The following is a 17,460-nucleotide window of genomic DNA, read 5'->3' as shown; positions in this document are numbered from 1 at the left end:
CAAGGACACAGAATTTCAAAGCATGAAAGAAGCCCTCTGCTCAGCACTCTGTCACATGCCAGACTTCCCCAAATACACTTGATTAACCTGTGCAGCGAGACAAATGTGGATAAAGCTCCTCACTCAATTTCTTCGAATTAACCGGTGGCTAGGTTCGGAATAAATTTGTTTTACAGTCAACCCTCGGTATTTTATTGCTCTCACAGTTCCAGCGCAGCGCCACGCTATTTGGCAGAGTCAAGCATGTGGAATTAACAGATTATAATAGGTCTTTTCCAGCCGTCGACATTTAGCCCAGCTGTACTCGCAATGCCATTAGGCCTCATAAATCTACAGTAAATCCAGCTGTCTGAAGTGAATAAGCCATAAATGAAAAAAATCCAGGTATGGCTCCCCTGTTTCTCTTGACTTGCTCAATTAACATAAAGTCCATGAGCAATTTTCTTGGTTAAAATTCACTTTCCATCCTGCCTGTGTACCTGTCCCTCTGAAAGAGCAGCACAGTGAAAACATGGGCTATTAAAACTGAATTGGATTTCTCAGATCATCAGTTAAGATACAGTGGATTTGCAGCACAGTGTGTATAGATATACTCCCATAGCTGAGCCTGCTTACTTGTGTAAATTAATCATTAGTATTTACTCTTTTTCAGAGTAAATGCTGAATGTTGGGCAAACTTCTTACACTGGTCCTACGTTTGTGCAGTTAGTTGAACCCTCTTCTCCCCCCACCTGCAAACACTCATTGATTTTTCCTCCCTAACACACCTACTCAAACTATTTCCCATGTTGCTGCTTTAACAGTCTAGATGTGTCTTGCATGCTTCAGTAACTGGCAGATTTACAAGCGGAGAGTGCACTCTTTTGTTTCAAGCCTTTCAAGTGAAGCATGGTTGTAGCTGCCAACAAAGTAACAGTGATTTAAAAGGAATGCACCTCTGAGAACAGAGAGATCGTTTAGTGTACAGCACTACGCTGATGTGATGATAATTCTCTGTTAGATCTGTTTTTCTGTGTCGACACCAACCGGTACTTTAAATACATCTACCTGATCTTCACATACAGTATACAGGTGGTGGTGGTGTTGGCTAATATATCCTCAGGGGTGTGACAGCCTGTTACGTTCTTATCTCTGTGCTTATTGTCTCCTATGAAATGTAGTAGTGCAAGATTTTTTGAAAGCCATTCACATTGGTTGTTCATCTAAGCAACAGAACGTGAACTTCCTAAAAAACATTTCAGCATAATTATGAATATGATACAAACCAGGATGTTACCTAAGAGTTACTAAATCATGTGCAATGCTGGAGTTAGAAGTCATACTGTTAAAAGATATGACTCAAGCATAAATGTTATTTGTGGTTATGTTGCTTCATAATCAGTTGAACCATTTTAGGAAACATTTTTAATTTCTACTGTTTCAGTTATCGTTTCAACTAGTAGTCGATGACCAAAGCATATGTTTTTAATCATGCACAAGAGGTCAATATGATGTGAATTCCTCTTGGCTGGTCAGTAGAGTTTCTTCTCCAGGGCTGTGAGATGAAGCGTCTTTGTCTGGAGGCAGGATCCCAACTTCATTCTTTTTTTTTCATCAGCGGACCGCTCTCCTCCAGATGTCCAGCAGGGACTCTGTGGCTTTCAATCTTGAACAATGACTAATGCCTGCATCTTTTCCAAGAAATAACTCTAAACCCCACCCACCCACCAGCCCCACCTCAACTGCTTAACCACACACATATATGTTGTAATAGCTGCTCACATTTGGACATATGAGTCATGATGAAGACATAGAAGACATAGGCTACAATAACCTTGGCACTTTTCTCCACCATTTATGTTTGAAAAATAGAAAAATATTGTATCCCCAAATTTGATCTGAAATCTGCTTTCACAAGTGGTGTATGACAGAAAAACAAGCACACAAACAGCTGTTCACTTCAATAACATTGGCCATCAATGGTGAAAAAAGACTTGTCAATTTCTTTGACAAAAATAATTTATTTTTGAGAAAAGTAATTTTGTTATACTACTACTACTTTGTTAATACTATACTACTTTTTTTTTTTTTTTTTTTTTTTTTTTTACAGTGGTGCACGGTGTGAATCCAGCTGTTTGACATGTTTTATATCACTCTGAAAAGCTGAGTGAACTGAGCCACAGTAGCTTTGGCCCCTCCAGCCCATTTGGTCATGACATTTCCACTGAAATGGAGCTCAGTGAAGAAGAAGACGCCTTGTGGCTGAATTAAAACACGTCAGGTCTGCCCGCTGTCCGTCCGTGAAATGACTACCAAATTATGTGTCACAAAAAGACACGCTGGGTGTGGGGTGAAAGTGTGCTGCTGTGCTGTGTGTAGTAACAGGAACAGCGTTAAAAGCAGACAGAGCTTCACTGCCCGGAGTGGCAGCGCCGCCGCCGCTGCTGCTGCAACAAGCTCACTCGCGTGATTCCACAAGCGGCGTCAGGCGCGTTATCCGGTTCATTTACATACATGACACCGCCCAGGGGGACGAGCAACATGATAATCTACCATCGACTGAAAGCTAACCGTGGAGAGGGGAGGAAAAAAAGACGGTGAAACAAAGTTTGGACGGGAGAGAGGGCTGATTTAAACCGAGCGAAGTGTTTCGACAGAGACGAAGAGGCGCTCGTCGGGCTCTTTGCCCCACTTTTTGGATTACAATATGGACGCTTTGAAATCCGCTGGAAGGGCAATTATAAGGAGTCCCAGCATCGCCAAACAGTCGTGGGGTGCGGGCAGGCATAAAAGTAAGTATTCACTTGTTCGGCACATCACCGCGAAGGCTTTAGCTGCTGCTAATTTGGGGTGGCTAAACCGAGCTAGCGTCGACAAGTAGCTAACATTTACAACCGGCGTTTACTTAGCGGCACTTTACAACTCGCCTGGTGTGTGGAGGCGAGCTCCAGCTGCCGGGGGCAACACAGCTGTCAGAGAGGGGGAGGGAGGGAGCGAAGGGGTGAGGGGGGTGGTAGATAGGTAGACACAGAAACTCGGAAAACAACACGCGTAGCACAGAGCTCAGGATTTGAGCAGGGATTAAAAGTAGGAAACGTATTGTTTGGCAATTGAACTTGACGCTCAAAGTGACAGCGGAGACCCGCAGCTGTAAACCGACTCCCGCTGAGGCGTGTTGCCCACGGAGCCGCGAGTTCAACGCCGAGGCTCCCGTGGTGTTAGCTGGTGTCACCTGGGGCCAGCAGTGGACACAAGTCACGACAAAAGTTTGAGACTGTGGTTGTAAGTCTGCCACGTCACTCAGCCAGCTGACTGACACGGCTGTGTGTGAAATGTCCAGCAAGAGGCTGAGTAGTGGGCAGCGGGGGGGGGGGGGGGGGGACACTGTCTCTCTGGACCAGTGGAGGTGTAAAAACAAGGGGAGACACGGTGACGGGGAGTGAGGAGATGAGTGGTCGTCTTCCTGGCGAAGCTGTACAATCCTAGCAACGCACTGTTGCTAGGCGATACACCATGTGAAACACAGATGAGAGGCGGCGGAAGGAAGGAAGGAGTGGTAGCGGGGTCTGTAAACCTTCACTGGGGTCTCCGCTTCAGCCAGGTGGCTCAGATCAGCGGGGGGGGGGTTTCAATAATTAGCACCAGTTCGGGTTTTACATGGGGTTTCCACATGATGCTCGACTTAATTTCTCTAGTGTGTAACGTAGTGCGGAGCAGCAGCATCACACTGACGGTGCTAGCATTGCCTCAGCTGCAGAGACCCTTTATGTTTCCTTACACAAAGGGGGGATGTCCCGTGCCTCCATGACCAACCCCCCCTCCCTTTATTTTTTTTATTGCATAGCCATAGACAATAGAGCAGTTGGCAACAAGATGTCACACGTGCCAGACAGTGCAAACGATGCTTTGTTTCGGGTCCACTCCTCTCTATTTTTCTTCTAAGGGGGGTGCATAAGCACGGTCCTTTTGCATCAGATAGTGGCCACAGTCACAGAGGACATACAAACAATCGTGATGTTGAACTTTGCTATACTCTGCATTCAATCTGAGGCAATACAAAGAGTAAAAAAAACAAACTCTTCCACAGAGACTACTAGTAGATCTTATCAGTCAGCTGTGATGTCATTTCTTTACCTACATTATAGGAGATTTCTGTGATGAACAGTTTCTCTATTATTTTGAATGAGTTGATGTAATCATATGCTTCGCTGTAGGGCAGTAGACACCAGAGAACCGCTGTGTTAAGCACAAACAGCAACTTGTTTGGTCTTGTGCCGGTGTGCTTCTTTTCCAATTTGATGTAGCCTAGCTATGTGGATTTTTTTTTAAAAGTAGAGCACTTAATGAAAAATGTGTGTGCTCCACCTTGTTATGTATCAGAAGAACTCTTTTCTCGGTTTCATAATACTAGGCAAAGTTGTCTTAAGTAGGATTTTGTGATGGGCTTGGCCTTGTCCAAGTGGCTTATTCACTCTTTTGGCATCTAGCATTGCATTCCTTCATCTCCCACTGTCACTGATGTATCGTAACAGGTCCCAGTATCGTTTGCATAAAACCGCTCGTATCCCTTGAGTGATCAGTGCACATCAACATTTAAAGCAGGCTGACATTAGCGCCTGCCTTTGCCCTGCATGCCCTCGCATTTGCAGTCTTGTTCCTTTTGCACGGGCAAGAATGTGTCTGCTCTGTCATTTCCTGCACGATTTTGAACAGCTCAGTTGCTTTTTTGGCCGTGTGCTGAGCAGACAGAATGTGTCTCTGCACTGCCCTCTCATTACATCCAAATAGTTGCCGTTTTACAGAGGGGTAAAATGGTATGTTATATCAACAATCTTTGTAGGTCATGAAAGCCCTGTTTTTTTTTTTCTTTACCAATTTGGAAAAGTGTGGGTGGTAGAAAATCCCGGTCTGCATTGAAGAGAGACGGCTCCCTCCTACGTTCCCGGTCAAGGAGCTGTCTTCTGTGGACTCGTCAATATTGAAACGGCTACTTACCAGGATGTCAGTGGACCCGTACAGATGGCTAATGGGAAGAGCGTATGATCTTAAAACCACTTGGACTGCATCATATCTGACACTGTAGATGTGTGAGCCAATATTGTGTTTGGGAGCACCAGAGATCTGACTAATTAGCATTTTGTGCATTATTCAGATAGCATCACTGTGGTGACAGAAGTTTACACCTGTAGCTTGAATTTACATGTTGTAACTAACGCTACACGACCTAGATAACAGGTCTTAACTCGACAAAAGCTTTCATTCTACAATGTGCACTGTGTCCTCTCCTGAACCTCTGGCCGGTCAGTGTTGCGTCCCCTGCACAAAGTCATCCAAATAAGGCTACCATGCCATAATGGAGATTGCGTTGTGCAGGATTTTTTTTTTATGGAGTTGTAAAGTCCCTGCTGATTTACAGCCCTGTTAGATCTCCTGTATCTGTAAGCTGCTTCTCAGTGCATGGAGTCACGTGCCGGTGTGTGTGGAGTACGGCTGCACAATCATGCTTTGTCACCGTTTCTCCACGAGGACAATTTTTAATCCCCAGGCGAAATGGATGTTTGACTTTTCTCTTGTTTCAGCTGACACAGCAGGGTAACGCGACACCTAAAACATCATAATTATTGTTTTTGAACCAGTAACGGGCACAGGCTCCACAGGGCTCTGAACTGCAGTTTGATAAATTTGGGAAGCAAGAGCTGATTTTCTTTTTTTTTCTCCTTTGCATCTGATATTTATTCTAGTATATTCTATTTGGTTATCCATGATTAGGAGAATGTACATCTATTCCCATGTGTTGTTATTTCTGCGTAAACACTGTTTCTCTGTCTGTGTGAACCACAGAAGATTCCTTTGTTTCATTCCTTATTCAAGGAAATGGAGTCTTTTTAATTTGCCCCACTTTTTTCACAGTGCAGATTGAAAGCCTGTGCCGTACTGTGAAACCAGTAGAGAGGTGTGCACGTTAAGCACAGTGGTGGTTAACCAGTCCACCTTCCTGGTAAGAAATAATTGATGTAATCCCCTTGAGCCATATGTCTAGACATATGGTGGTCAGTGTGGTAGTTCACAGTTCTTTAGCCTCATTGTCATTAGGAGATCTTGGTGTCTAAATATAATACCATCTGAGACTCGAACAGCAAGATTTAAGCCTACAAATCCCAATTAAGTATATTTAGACAGACATCTCAGTTACGTTGTCGGTCTCTCTGTTCCCAGAAGTCACAGTTCCTTCCCTTTATAATCTGCTCTGAGTTACAGTGTCACTAGATGCTACTGCAGGCATGACAAAAGCATCGTTCTCTAGCTCCTAAAGGCCTAGCAGGATACCAGTGGGCACCTACAACAGGAGTAGCCTCATTTTCACTTGACTTGTCGGTCAGGCTGTGAGGGTTGTGGGTCTGAAGTCTTTGGGGTGTTTGACCAGTTACTGCAAATGAAATTCCTTCCCCTCCTCTCATTGTGCTGAGCATGTAATTCAGGTACGACTTGCTAGTTTTATGCTTGTTCAAGAACTTGTGTCTTTTTTTTTATTCTAAGTTCCCAACATCCCCAGAGCTACAGCTTGGAGAAAATCCCCGTTGTCTCTTGCCAATATTAATGAAATCTTATGAAGCCTCACACGACACACCCTTTCCAGTAAATTCATCTTGTCTATAAAGTCCCTGGATTTGCAAAGGGGGATTATTTTCATTAATGGAAGATTCCTTCACCTCTCACTGCCCTCTCTTTTCCTCCGCTACCTGTGTGTCTGGGCTGCAACGGCTGCCAAGACAACAACCTGTAGCCTGCAACATGCCTCTGAGGATCAAAACTTTAGTATAGCAGAGCAGGGATGCAGAGAAGAGGCTTGCAAAACAGCTGAGGTGCACCGTGTACACTTCCAAAATCAAAAGGACACATTGCGCAAATCTGTGGTCCTGATTGTCAAACACCGACTGGTTGTACAAGAGAAACCCCGGGGCCATACGTGACTAAAGCAAAGATTCAAATAGTCAAAAGCAAACAACAGGTTTATTCTTCATTTTATGCTGTATCCTCATATTTAAATTAATTTAAGCAAGGACCTGGTAGGGTGTGCTGCAGGTCGTGTTTGGTCTAGTGACAGTTTGTCTAATACCTGACTAGATTCACATGGACTCACTATTATTCACATGTAAGAGACTGGGACCAGTTTACAGTCAGTTTGTCAACTCTGCTCAGAAAATTTCTAAACTTATTTATTGCATATTATTTTTATGTCAATAAATAAGAAGCAGATAACGCTGGTGGTGTTTTTGCTGTTTATGGATTTACCACAGATCTGCAGGGATTTGGTCCTGTGAGCTCAGCTCACCTTGTTTCGTCTGTATCAACTGATTGATCACCAAAACAATTTAGATAATCAGCTCAGCAGAATGATTAATCAGCTATTCTTTGCTGCTCTTCTATAAATATCTAGTTGTAAATATGCGAATGTTCATAGATGTGAACATATGGCATCCTTATTTGTGTGTGTTATCTGAACAGAGTCCAGCTCCTCCTGCTCAGTGTTGCTGCTGTGCACAAGGCTGCTTTAGGGATCAGTTTCATAACCCTGATTCTTGTTGAGAGTACATTCTGGACTCAGCTGGTCATCAGCTGTAATCCCTGACTGGCATGACCACTCATTCCCCCCCCCTCTCTCTTTCTCTCTATCTCTCCCTCTCCTCACTTTCCTTCTTTGAGTGGATTTAGCCAACACTGAAAGACACGTGTCACAATGTTAGGATGTCGTTACTATGACTATAAGACTCTTATCTTCAGTAAATCCTTTTTCCTTCACCCGACTGGAACTAGTTTTGTTTTGAACGGCCATCAAATTGAATACTGATAGCCGCGCAGTCACAAACCTCGTCGGTATCTCTGAAACTGCTCCAACGGAGATATTCAAGAATATCATGCGCCTGATAGAAAAGACGAAACCAGAGACGCATCCTGGTGCCCAAGGACAAAGACAAAAGGGGTCACAAGCTGCTGGGCATAAAGGAACCTCACTGACTGTTCATCTTACTTACTTCCTATCGATTGCTCCTTTAGTGAACCGGCCTGTAGTTTATGTCTCGGGTCATTTTTGTCTAATGGCGTTATTTGTGCATGTCACGCAGAGGGACTTTGACCTGGCTTACGGATGATATGTAAAACATTTCCTGCGTTTCCTGCAGTTAAGAGGGGGGAACAATGGTACTGGATCAGTCTGCGCCAGGCAGGGACAGACGGTGACAATCACCCCATGTGTACTAACACGCACTAACACACTATTTTCCCCCGCCCTTTGACTAACAGTCTTTCTATTCTTAACAATTCTCCATCTCATCCTTTTTTCCCCACAATAGAAACGGCTGTTGTGTCTGTGGTGCACGGCCTGAACAGAATATATAATCTTACGTATATAGTACACAACATGGGACCACGGTTAATAGTTTTCAATAGAAATGTAGGGTTGAACTTTTTTGTGGCGTAGTGAGAGTTTGTCCAGTGCTCTTTCTTTGCAAGCCTAGTGCAGTGTCTCTGTGTGTGTGTGTGTGTGTGTGTGTGTGTGTGTGTACCCCTCCAGGCATCTTCTCTCATCTGAGTCAGCCGTTTCTAAATTAGCCCAAAGTGTCCGGATTGGAATCTAATAATGCTGGAATAGCTTGTTTTTCTATTTTTTTCTTGTGCTTGTCTTGTCGTGGTGAGATAAGAGGAGGTCATCACATCACAGGCGAAGGTCACCCGAGGCCTGTGAATAGCTGAAGTTACATGAGCAAAATTTAGCTTTCCTCATTGGTTGCAGTTTGCTCTATATCATAGTAACAAGACACTATTGATCTTTCAGAAACTCACCTTGTCCTTGTTTGTGGTTTGGCTTATTTGGTTTTAGTGTTACTCTATATTCTCTAATCATCAGAAACAAAACCCAGTGCTGAGTTGATGCCACAAAGGATTGTCTGTGTAACCTAAAGCTTGGTAGCTTACTTTTAGATCTCCACTGCTGCATGAAGCTGTTCAATTATTTCAACACATCTATGCACAGGGTGACACGTTCTTTCAATGTGATGAAAATGGACAATGGTTTATTTTGAGGAGATCCCAAATGCACCGTCCTGCTGCTGGACGGTCCCACCAGAAACGTGTATCGATTTAAAGGGATAGTTCAACATTTTGGCAAATTGGCCCATTTCTCATAATCCCAATAGTTTTAGGAGTAGGTTTGTTACCTTTAATTGTCGATGCAAGCTATTTTTAGAACGGTGGAGCAGAGCCACGAGCTGCTCAGTGCTACGCTACGGAGGCTAATGGGATTTTTTGGTTTCCCTCATCAAATTCACAACCCAACGACTCCAAAACGCTGTTGTGGACAAGTTGTGACCTGCACATTCACCACGCTATGAGATAATAACGGAACGTTAGGAGCTGGAGTTGTTTTCTAGGCAAATGCAGAGACTGCTTGCCGAAAAACTGCCCCCAACAGGAACGCGCTTTAGGTTTTGCATGAATTTACCTCGAAAAACAACTCTTGTCTCATAACATTCCGTTATTATCTCATAGCGTGGTGAATGTGCAGGTCACAACTTGTGCACAAGAGCGTTTTGGAGTTGTTAGATTATGTATTTGAGGAGTTTGATGAGGGAAACCAAGAAAACCCATTAGCCTCCGTAGCGTAGCTCTGAGCAGCTCGCGGCTCTGCTCCGCTGTTCTAAAAATAGCTTGCACCGACAATTAAAGGTAACGAACCTACTGCTATGACTATAGGGATTATGGCAGTGGGCCAATTTGCCAAAAATGTTGAACTATCCCTTTAACAAATACGCTCTTTGCATGTTTGCAAAATGACAGAAATTGCATTGGGGACCAAGAGACTCACAGATAGGGTGGAGAAATGGGAAAACATTATAAGACAGGATCTCATAGTTGGTTCTGGTCTTTTTTTTATTGGATCCAGTAACAATAACAGACATAAAGAATGTAGCCAACGTATTTCCTCCGACACTCATTTGTTTGGACTGGGAAATGACTAAGACTTGCAGATGGTCACACGGAGCGTCTCTGGCTGTAGAGCTGATAGTGTAACCTCTGTCCACAGTTAAACACTGATCCTCTGAAAGCACCACATGACAGTCAGCCACACAACACAGCCTTTCCCAACGTCCCAAGGTGACGCACTCCTCCACCCAAAAACAAGAAGTCAGACCCTGTTATTTCCCAGGCATTAGCATCAGCGCTTGTTTCACCATGAGGTCAGAAATGTGTTTTAGAACAACAGCCGGCCCAGTGGAGAACGAAGATTATATTCATTTCCATTTCTTTTGTTTTGTCAGGAGATGGTATGCAGGTGGGCAGGACTGTGTCCACAGCCCGACCACAAAACAATGAGTCATTCACAGTTAGACATCCAGAGGGCTCAGATGAATGCACCGGGACTCCCTCCTCTTGCTCGTTGACTGAAGCCGATGCGACACCACGCGGACAGCTCTCAGCGCTCACACGCTCCATTCAGATTAAAACAAAGGGGAAAGTGTTGATGCAGCAGGCTGGACTCGTGGAGCCTGCTGGAGCTGTGGAGTGGCAGCGGGGCTTTTGACTGTTGACCCGAAAGTCTTGATTTGTGTTTGTGTGTTAAACCAAGCGCGGCCACTTCGCTGCCCGACCCCCCCCCTAGCTTCCTGAGAAACTCAAAATAATCATTTATGACAGTTTGTCTTGAATATCTCACTGCACTGCTTTACTCATGTCCTCAACTTGGCTGACATAATCCAGTGTGACTTGTAAACTCATGTCAACAGAAAGGATGTAAAAAGATTTTCTCGGCTAATGCGTCAACTTCCGCAGTTTCATGAGACGCTGATGTCACAGCTGACTGACTCGGTCACACCAGAGTTTGGTCGCCCACTCAACTTTTGTCACCTTTTTAAAGTTGTTTTTCGTTTGAGAGATGTGTCACCGACCGAGCATTTTCATTTTTAATCCATCTCTTGTCTGTCCTAAAGCGCTGGACGGTCGTATCTTGTTTTTAGAGAAGCATTTTCATCCATTTTCAAGCAGAGGAACGCAATTAATGTCGGCTGGAGGCAAGCTCTAGATCACAGCGATAAAACAACCGTGTTGTCAGGACGGCACTGTGGTGATTTGCGTTTTTTTCTATCCCTGTATCACTGCATGCATATCGCCACCTCTGCCAGCCTCTGAGTATTAACTACATTATTTAGCCGGCACTCACAGCACAGCACCGTGCTCCTCCTGTTTTCATGGTGATTAAACTGTTGCATTTCTATAATTGTCCATCACATTTGTAGTGTTTTGGGTTTGTGTGTGTGAATTTTATGGTGACAAATTTGACTCGTCGCCATCATTTGCATATTTTTCTTTGATACTCGCCTCTATTTCACGATTACCTCAACTTCCATTTTTCTGTTTTTAGCAGCTTGTATTTCATTTCTGAATCCCTGGCCGCCTCTCTGTCTGTATCCTGTTGCTGGCCCTTCCTCTCTTGTCTGTCTGTTGTCTGTCAACAATTAATCAATTAATTGCACAATAAGCGATTATAAAATGAATCGTCAACTATTTTGATAATTGAATAATTGGTGTGAGTAGTTTTTTAAGAAGAAAGGTCCAAATTCTCTGATTCCAGCTTCTTAAATGTGAATATTTCTGGTTTCTTTGTTCCTTTATGACAATAAACTGAGTAGCCTATCTCTTTGGTTTGTGGACAAAACAAGAGATTTGAGGACGTCATCTTGTGGTTTGGGAAACTCTGATTGACATTTTTTAAAATTTTATTTGAACAACTAGCCTAATCGATTAATCGTTTAAATAATAATTCACAGATTAATAGATAATGAAAATAATTGTTAGTTGCAGCCCTATCACTGTTGCTGGCTGTTGACAAGGACAGCGATAGTGATCCTCTCTGACCCTTTCTTGTCCAAATTCCCTGCTTCATTTCCTGTGTGCTGGCTTTGACCAAATACCCAGCACCACCACCACATCCACCACCTTTCTAATGCTCTCTTGCTGCACAGGCTCAGCCCTCAAATCCCTTTGGTTATAATTCCCTGAGACCTCTGTGCTGTCTTGCCTCTCCAGATCTCTTGTTGCATCAAAAGGGCCTAACTGCCTCTGTGCTTTTAGCTTCATTAAAACTCCATGTAAAGACCCGGCTTATGCACAGACTTAAATGGTCAGATCTTAAACTTATAGGTGAAGACATCTCCAGTAGCTACTCCACAACATTCACGTTAAAGGGATAGTTCACCCAAAATTCAAATTTCACTCATTATCTACTCAGCCTCATGTCGACTAAGGGCTGGGAGAAGTTTCAGAGTCCTCCGTGCCTTCTCTGAGTTACAGGGGGGGTCCACACAGCACTGCATGTCCATATGACAGTTGCGAACGGAGCTCACTTTTCTTTGTCCAAAAAAAAACCCATCCGAATACCTCCATAGTGCTCGTCTGTAATGTCCCTCTGTATTGAAGCCCCAACATGAGAAATTGTTCCGAAAAAAATTAAATAAGTCTATGTTTTAAGCTTGTTTGTAGCGGAAGCTCCCAGTGTTGCTCTGCCGGAATCTCACGCGATTTGCGGAGCCGTGAACTGGGTGTCAATGCAAATCGCGCAAGATTTGGACGGACCAGGAAGAGCAGTGCTGGGAGCTTCCGCTAGAAACAAGCTTAAAACATATACTTATTTAATTTTATTCGGAACAATTTCTCATGTTGGAGCTTCAATACAAGAGGGACATTACAGACGAGCACTATGGAGGTATTTGGATGTTTTTTTGGTGTGTCTTTTTGGACGAAGAAAAGTGAGCTCCGTTCGCAACCATATGGACATGCAGTGCTGCACGGAGCCCCGCTGTAACTCAGAGAAGCCACGGATAACTCTGAAACTTCTCCCAGCCCTTAGTCGACATGAGGGTGAGTAGATAATGAGTGAAATTTGAATTTTGGGTGAACTATCCCTTTAACACCAGGCTGCACTGTGGGCGGACGACTGCAGCGTAGCATGACACTCTGAGCTCTGTGACAACAGAGACGGTCTGAGTCTCCGTACAGGTTCACTGAACCCCACAGCTCCAATAACCTGCTTCAATTCTAGACACTGTTGTTGGTAGAGCACACTGTAACTCTACAGTAACTACTGTCCCTCTCCATATTAGAGAAGAGTAAAACAGAGTAGATGGAAAGGTGGCCTGATAGCACCAGTCTTAACCTTATTCTCCTTTTAATTAATGTGTAGACTTCTTTGAAATGCTTGCAAAAATGCTTGAAATACCACTGAGTTTAGGAAGTTGAAATGTGTAACACATTGTGACAGTCTCGTGCTGTGCACAATGCCGTCAGACAGATTCTTGGTGCAGAGAGCTCATTGCTTTAACGACCTGTTATCACATCCACTTACGGGAACAATTGAGGAGTCTGATGTTCTGTACCATAAACCTTCGTCTGTTCTTTACAGTCTTCTCAGTTGACAGTGATGTACAGCTTTTAAATGTCCGTATAGACTTATACTGCAGGTCTGATGAGGTGAACTGCAGAGTGAGGAAGTATAGCTGCGTGTATGTCCTGTTCCTCATGCTCTTCCAGCAGTCTGAGGCCTAGTCCACACGAGCCCGGGTTTTTTGAAACCGTGAACATATGTTCCCGGTTGTATGTCCTGTCCACATGCAACCGTGCTTTTGGAAACCTGAAACCGTGGTTTTTTGAAACCGGAGTCCAGGGTGGGGTTTTCGGCCGGGGTTGGTTTCACCGGGTGCGTGTGGACACTGCAACCGTGATTGTTTTACTCGTTTACGTCATAGCTGCACACGTGCTGATGTAAACACTGCCAGCTTGCAGAGGTTGTTTGCAGCTGTTTGCAGGTGAGCTCGCAAAAATGGAGGTGACAAAGTGGATTTTTATCACTTTTTTTTTTTTTTTTACATCATCTAAATGCTATTTGTATAGTTTTTCGATGAGAAAAATATAACGAAACGGTCGTCAGGGCGATCCTCTTGTCAGCTCCAAACTCACCCTCAATCACAGACCGCAGCTGGTTTTCCACACAGCATCATTTACAGTAACAAGTGACGCTACAGATCAGCTGGGCCGCTGCCGGTGTGTTTTTAAATTACAGAACTACTACAGTAGCGCCGCAGTTTCTTATTCCCCACCTTGTTTGATTGAGAGCTTTTCGGGATGATTTTCATGAATGAACAGGCAATAGCCTATGTCACTGTCAGACCGGGTAGGCTACGACGGGAGGGGGGGGGTCACTGCTGTCATGTAGTGATAAAAAAGAGCCTATGCGGAGATGAACGGAACGAGCCAAAAGCCGAAAATGTATCCGTGACGTCCGCGGTCGATATAAAGTGGATATGATGTTTCATTCATACATGTTTTGACAGACAACACAACAGCCAGTGATAAAGAGTTGCGCCGCACCGACAGTCATGTGGCTCAGCAGCCAGGTGACGCACACAGCACAACAACACACAGCACAAGAGTCAAGACACAGCGCAGCAACATGTGCAGGCTGCTGCAGCAGTGCACGTCAAAGGGACACCGCCGAAAATAAAATAAATAGGCTACACATTTTTATTAAATTAATTAATATTTAATTGTTGGACTTGGAGTCTGTGAAATAAAGCTATAATAACACGTAGTTTTGAAATGGTTTTTGCGCATGTTTTCATCCATAAAATGACCAAAAATGAACACTATAAGCGGATTTCTTGATAACGAATTATTTAAAAGGCATTTGTATAGAAATGATTCCGCCCCAAACCTTTTGATCCAAGCGGTTTCCACTGTATTTTGATTGGTTAAAACAGCCTTCCACACGTGCATTGCGTCACTTGGTAGCGGATTTCACGGTTGCGTGTGTACGGAGTGTTTTTATTACACCACTGGTGTGGACGCGAAGCAAAACTCCGGTTTCAAAAATACCCGGGCTCGTATGGACAAGGCCTCAGTCTTTACTGGTGTGGTGTTGAGACTTGTACGACGCAGGAGAAGACAGAGCGGATGGGAGAACGTTTCCATCTGACTGGCAGAGTGGACTTTACACTGACACACTGTGATTTCAGCCTGATCACGCTTCACCGAGTGGCAGGGGAAAGGATTTTTTTTTCTGTCAAGGTTATGAGTATGCGGCCCAGGCCTACTGCTACATGAACTGTAGTCACTTCACAAATTACACATTGAATGTCTTAGTTAAAGCTAATTAAAGAAAATTAATCAGAATGGCTTAATTAAGAAGAACTTGAGACTTTCAGCTTTCTCTCTTTTGAACAGTGAGGGGGTTCGAGTGCAGCATTAACTCTCTCTATAATAAAAACAATAATACAAAAAAAATAGGAACCTTAACCGTGGAAATGCGTTGCAGGACTGCCCATTCTAAGAACCATGTCTGGTTGACAAACAGTCCCGTCTTTCATCAGACCAGAGTCTTTTTTCAGAGTCATGCTGGTGATTATTTCATTTTTTTTTTGCAAACTGTCATTGAGGAGAGGCCATTAAGCCCAGCTCAGTCGAGTGCTGCAGTGACGGTTGTTCTTCTTGACGTTTCTCTCATGTGCACCCAGGGGCTCTGGAGCTCAGCCAGAATGACCATAAGGTTCTTGATCCCTTCTCTCACGAAGACCCCGCTCTCTCCCCCCCTGATTACTCAGTTGGACCGGATGGTGACCGCTTCTAGGAAGAGTTATGGAGGCCACTGCTCTTTGGGGCTCGTTCAGTGCAGCAGGAAGTTGTTGTAACTTCCCTCAAATCTGTGTCTTGACATAATCCTGTCTATGAGCAGTCTGCCTGCAGTCTCTTTCATTTTTTCCCCCCACTGATACGCGCTGTCAGCTGTGAGATTGAATTTTCCACAGGTGGACTGAAGCTGAGGTGTAGAAACATCTCGGAGATAATCCAGAGAAATGGGAGGGACCTAGAGCATGTGTCATAGCAAAATGTCAGTTTTTATGTCAGTGTGATATATCAGTTTTTTCTTCCTTTTTTTTATTAAGTTGTAAAAACTTGTAAAACTATTTTTGATTTGTCACAGAGTGTAGAGTTGTGAATGCTAGAAGGGTAAATTCTGTGGATCAAGCCGCTCTGCTGAACAGACAGGTTTAAATCATCAAGTGTCTTGGTGAACATTGGGAAGTATTTTATTTATGGTGTTTCTCATCATCAACGTCATGTAAAAGAGTGAAATATAACTTCCCATTATCATGATAGACTGTGTTTAAGTGCCTTACATACCATCTACAGCAGTGGAGCAGTATGTTTTCTTGCCTTGATCTCCGAATGAATAAATGATGACCTCCTTGAGGCGCCATGTTTATTGTTTAGCCTACATCTTGCAAATCTGGCAGTGCTATACGGTCTGAGCCATCTAGTTTGCCCTCTGGCGATATCTGCCAGTAACATCTGTTAGTGTGTGAACCATTAAGGTGTATGTAAAGTTTTCCAGAGGTTCAGGCTGCGGGCATCTGACCCTGTAAAGACTCGTAGAGCAAGAGCCAGAACAAGACCAAATAATAAACCACACCGATTAAATATCCCACACAATTCCTTGAAGATGATTGGCTACTCAAACCCCTCACACTTGCCCTGCTCTCCGCTGCTGGCAGCAGCTGTAGCCCTCTACCTGTCCCCACAAATCCTATCCCCTTCCACTCAGCAACAATCAGCGGCCGGCTGCCTGGTCTCTGTGGCTTATTTACAGGCAGCGTCATCCAGGCGCAGCAGCGCTCACTGACCGGCCGGAGCTCCAGCGTAGCCGAGGAGCCTTTGAAGTTGGCTCTAATCAGCACCGCAGCTGCAGAGAGCTGCTGCTGCTGCTGCTGCTGTTGTGGAGGGGGCTGGGGCTGGGGCTGGTTCTGGTGGTGGGGAGGGGGGTTGGTTGTGTGAATGCAAATGTAACCAATATGAAAATGGATTATTATTCCATACAAAGCAGCAGCATCCAGGGTATATGCACCAGTCTAAAAATAGCTGTGGTTCATGAGTTGCTCATTTGATCTGCCACTGGGTCAGTTTTAAAGAGGAGCTGTGCAGGAACTGTACCTTAACTGTGCTACATGTTTCCCTTAATTAAACAGCTTCGGTTTAATGGTGATGGTTAAATAAATGACTTGGAGAATGGAGGCTCTCTGTTGATGTAGTGTCTCTTGGCCGAAAACCGCCGACCCGGTGTCCCAGCTCTCACACAAACGCACCCTGTTGTTTATGACAGATAAGATTATATGTGATTATGGATTTACTATGGATATATTTGGGTTATCAATTAATATATGATGTCATTGAATGGTTGTCATTTGTCAACATTTTTCCACTGTCTTTTTACGCACAATGAGGCAACTTTAAGTCGAAGGGTGTGCCCTTCACCTTCAAGCTTGCCCCCTTTCATCCAATTGGACCCCACATTAACACACCTGTGACCCTGAAGAAGACTGACAGGTCAAAAACGTTTGTGTGCAACAAAAATCACTGTGTTACTATCAGTGTGCGGGC

General features: G+C 44.1%; 1 protein-coding gene across 1 annotated transcript in view; it reads left to right on the top strand.

The window, feature by feature from the left end:
* Window positions 1–2,424: 2,424 nt before the first annotated feature.
* Window positions 2,425–17,460, top strand: part of ldlrap1b (low density lipoprotein receptor adaptor protein 1b) — a 38,356-nt gene continuing 23,320 nt past the window's right edge. The window contains exon 1 of the mRNA XM_083997817.1: window positions 2,425–2,771. Within this exon, the coding sequence (XP_083853943.1) occupies window positions 2,687–2,771 (85 nt within the window). The 5' untranslated portion in view covers window positions 2,425–2,686. The remainder of the gene's footprint in view (window positions 2,772–17,460) is intronic.

Source organism: Trachurus trachurus (assembly GCF_905171665.1).
Source record: "Trachurus trachurus genome assembly, chromosome: 22".
Classification (NCBI taxonomy): domain Eukaryota; kingdom Metazoa; phylum Chordata; class Actinopteri; order Carangiformes; family Carangidae; genus Trachurus; species Trachurus trachurus.
This window is presented reverse-complemented; position numbering and strand designations above follow the sequence as displayed.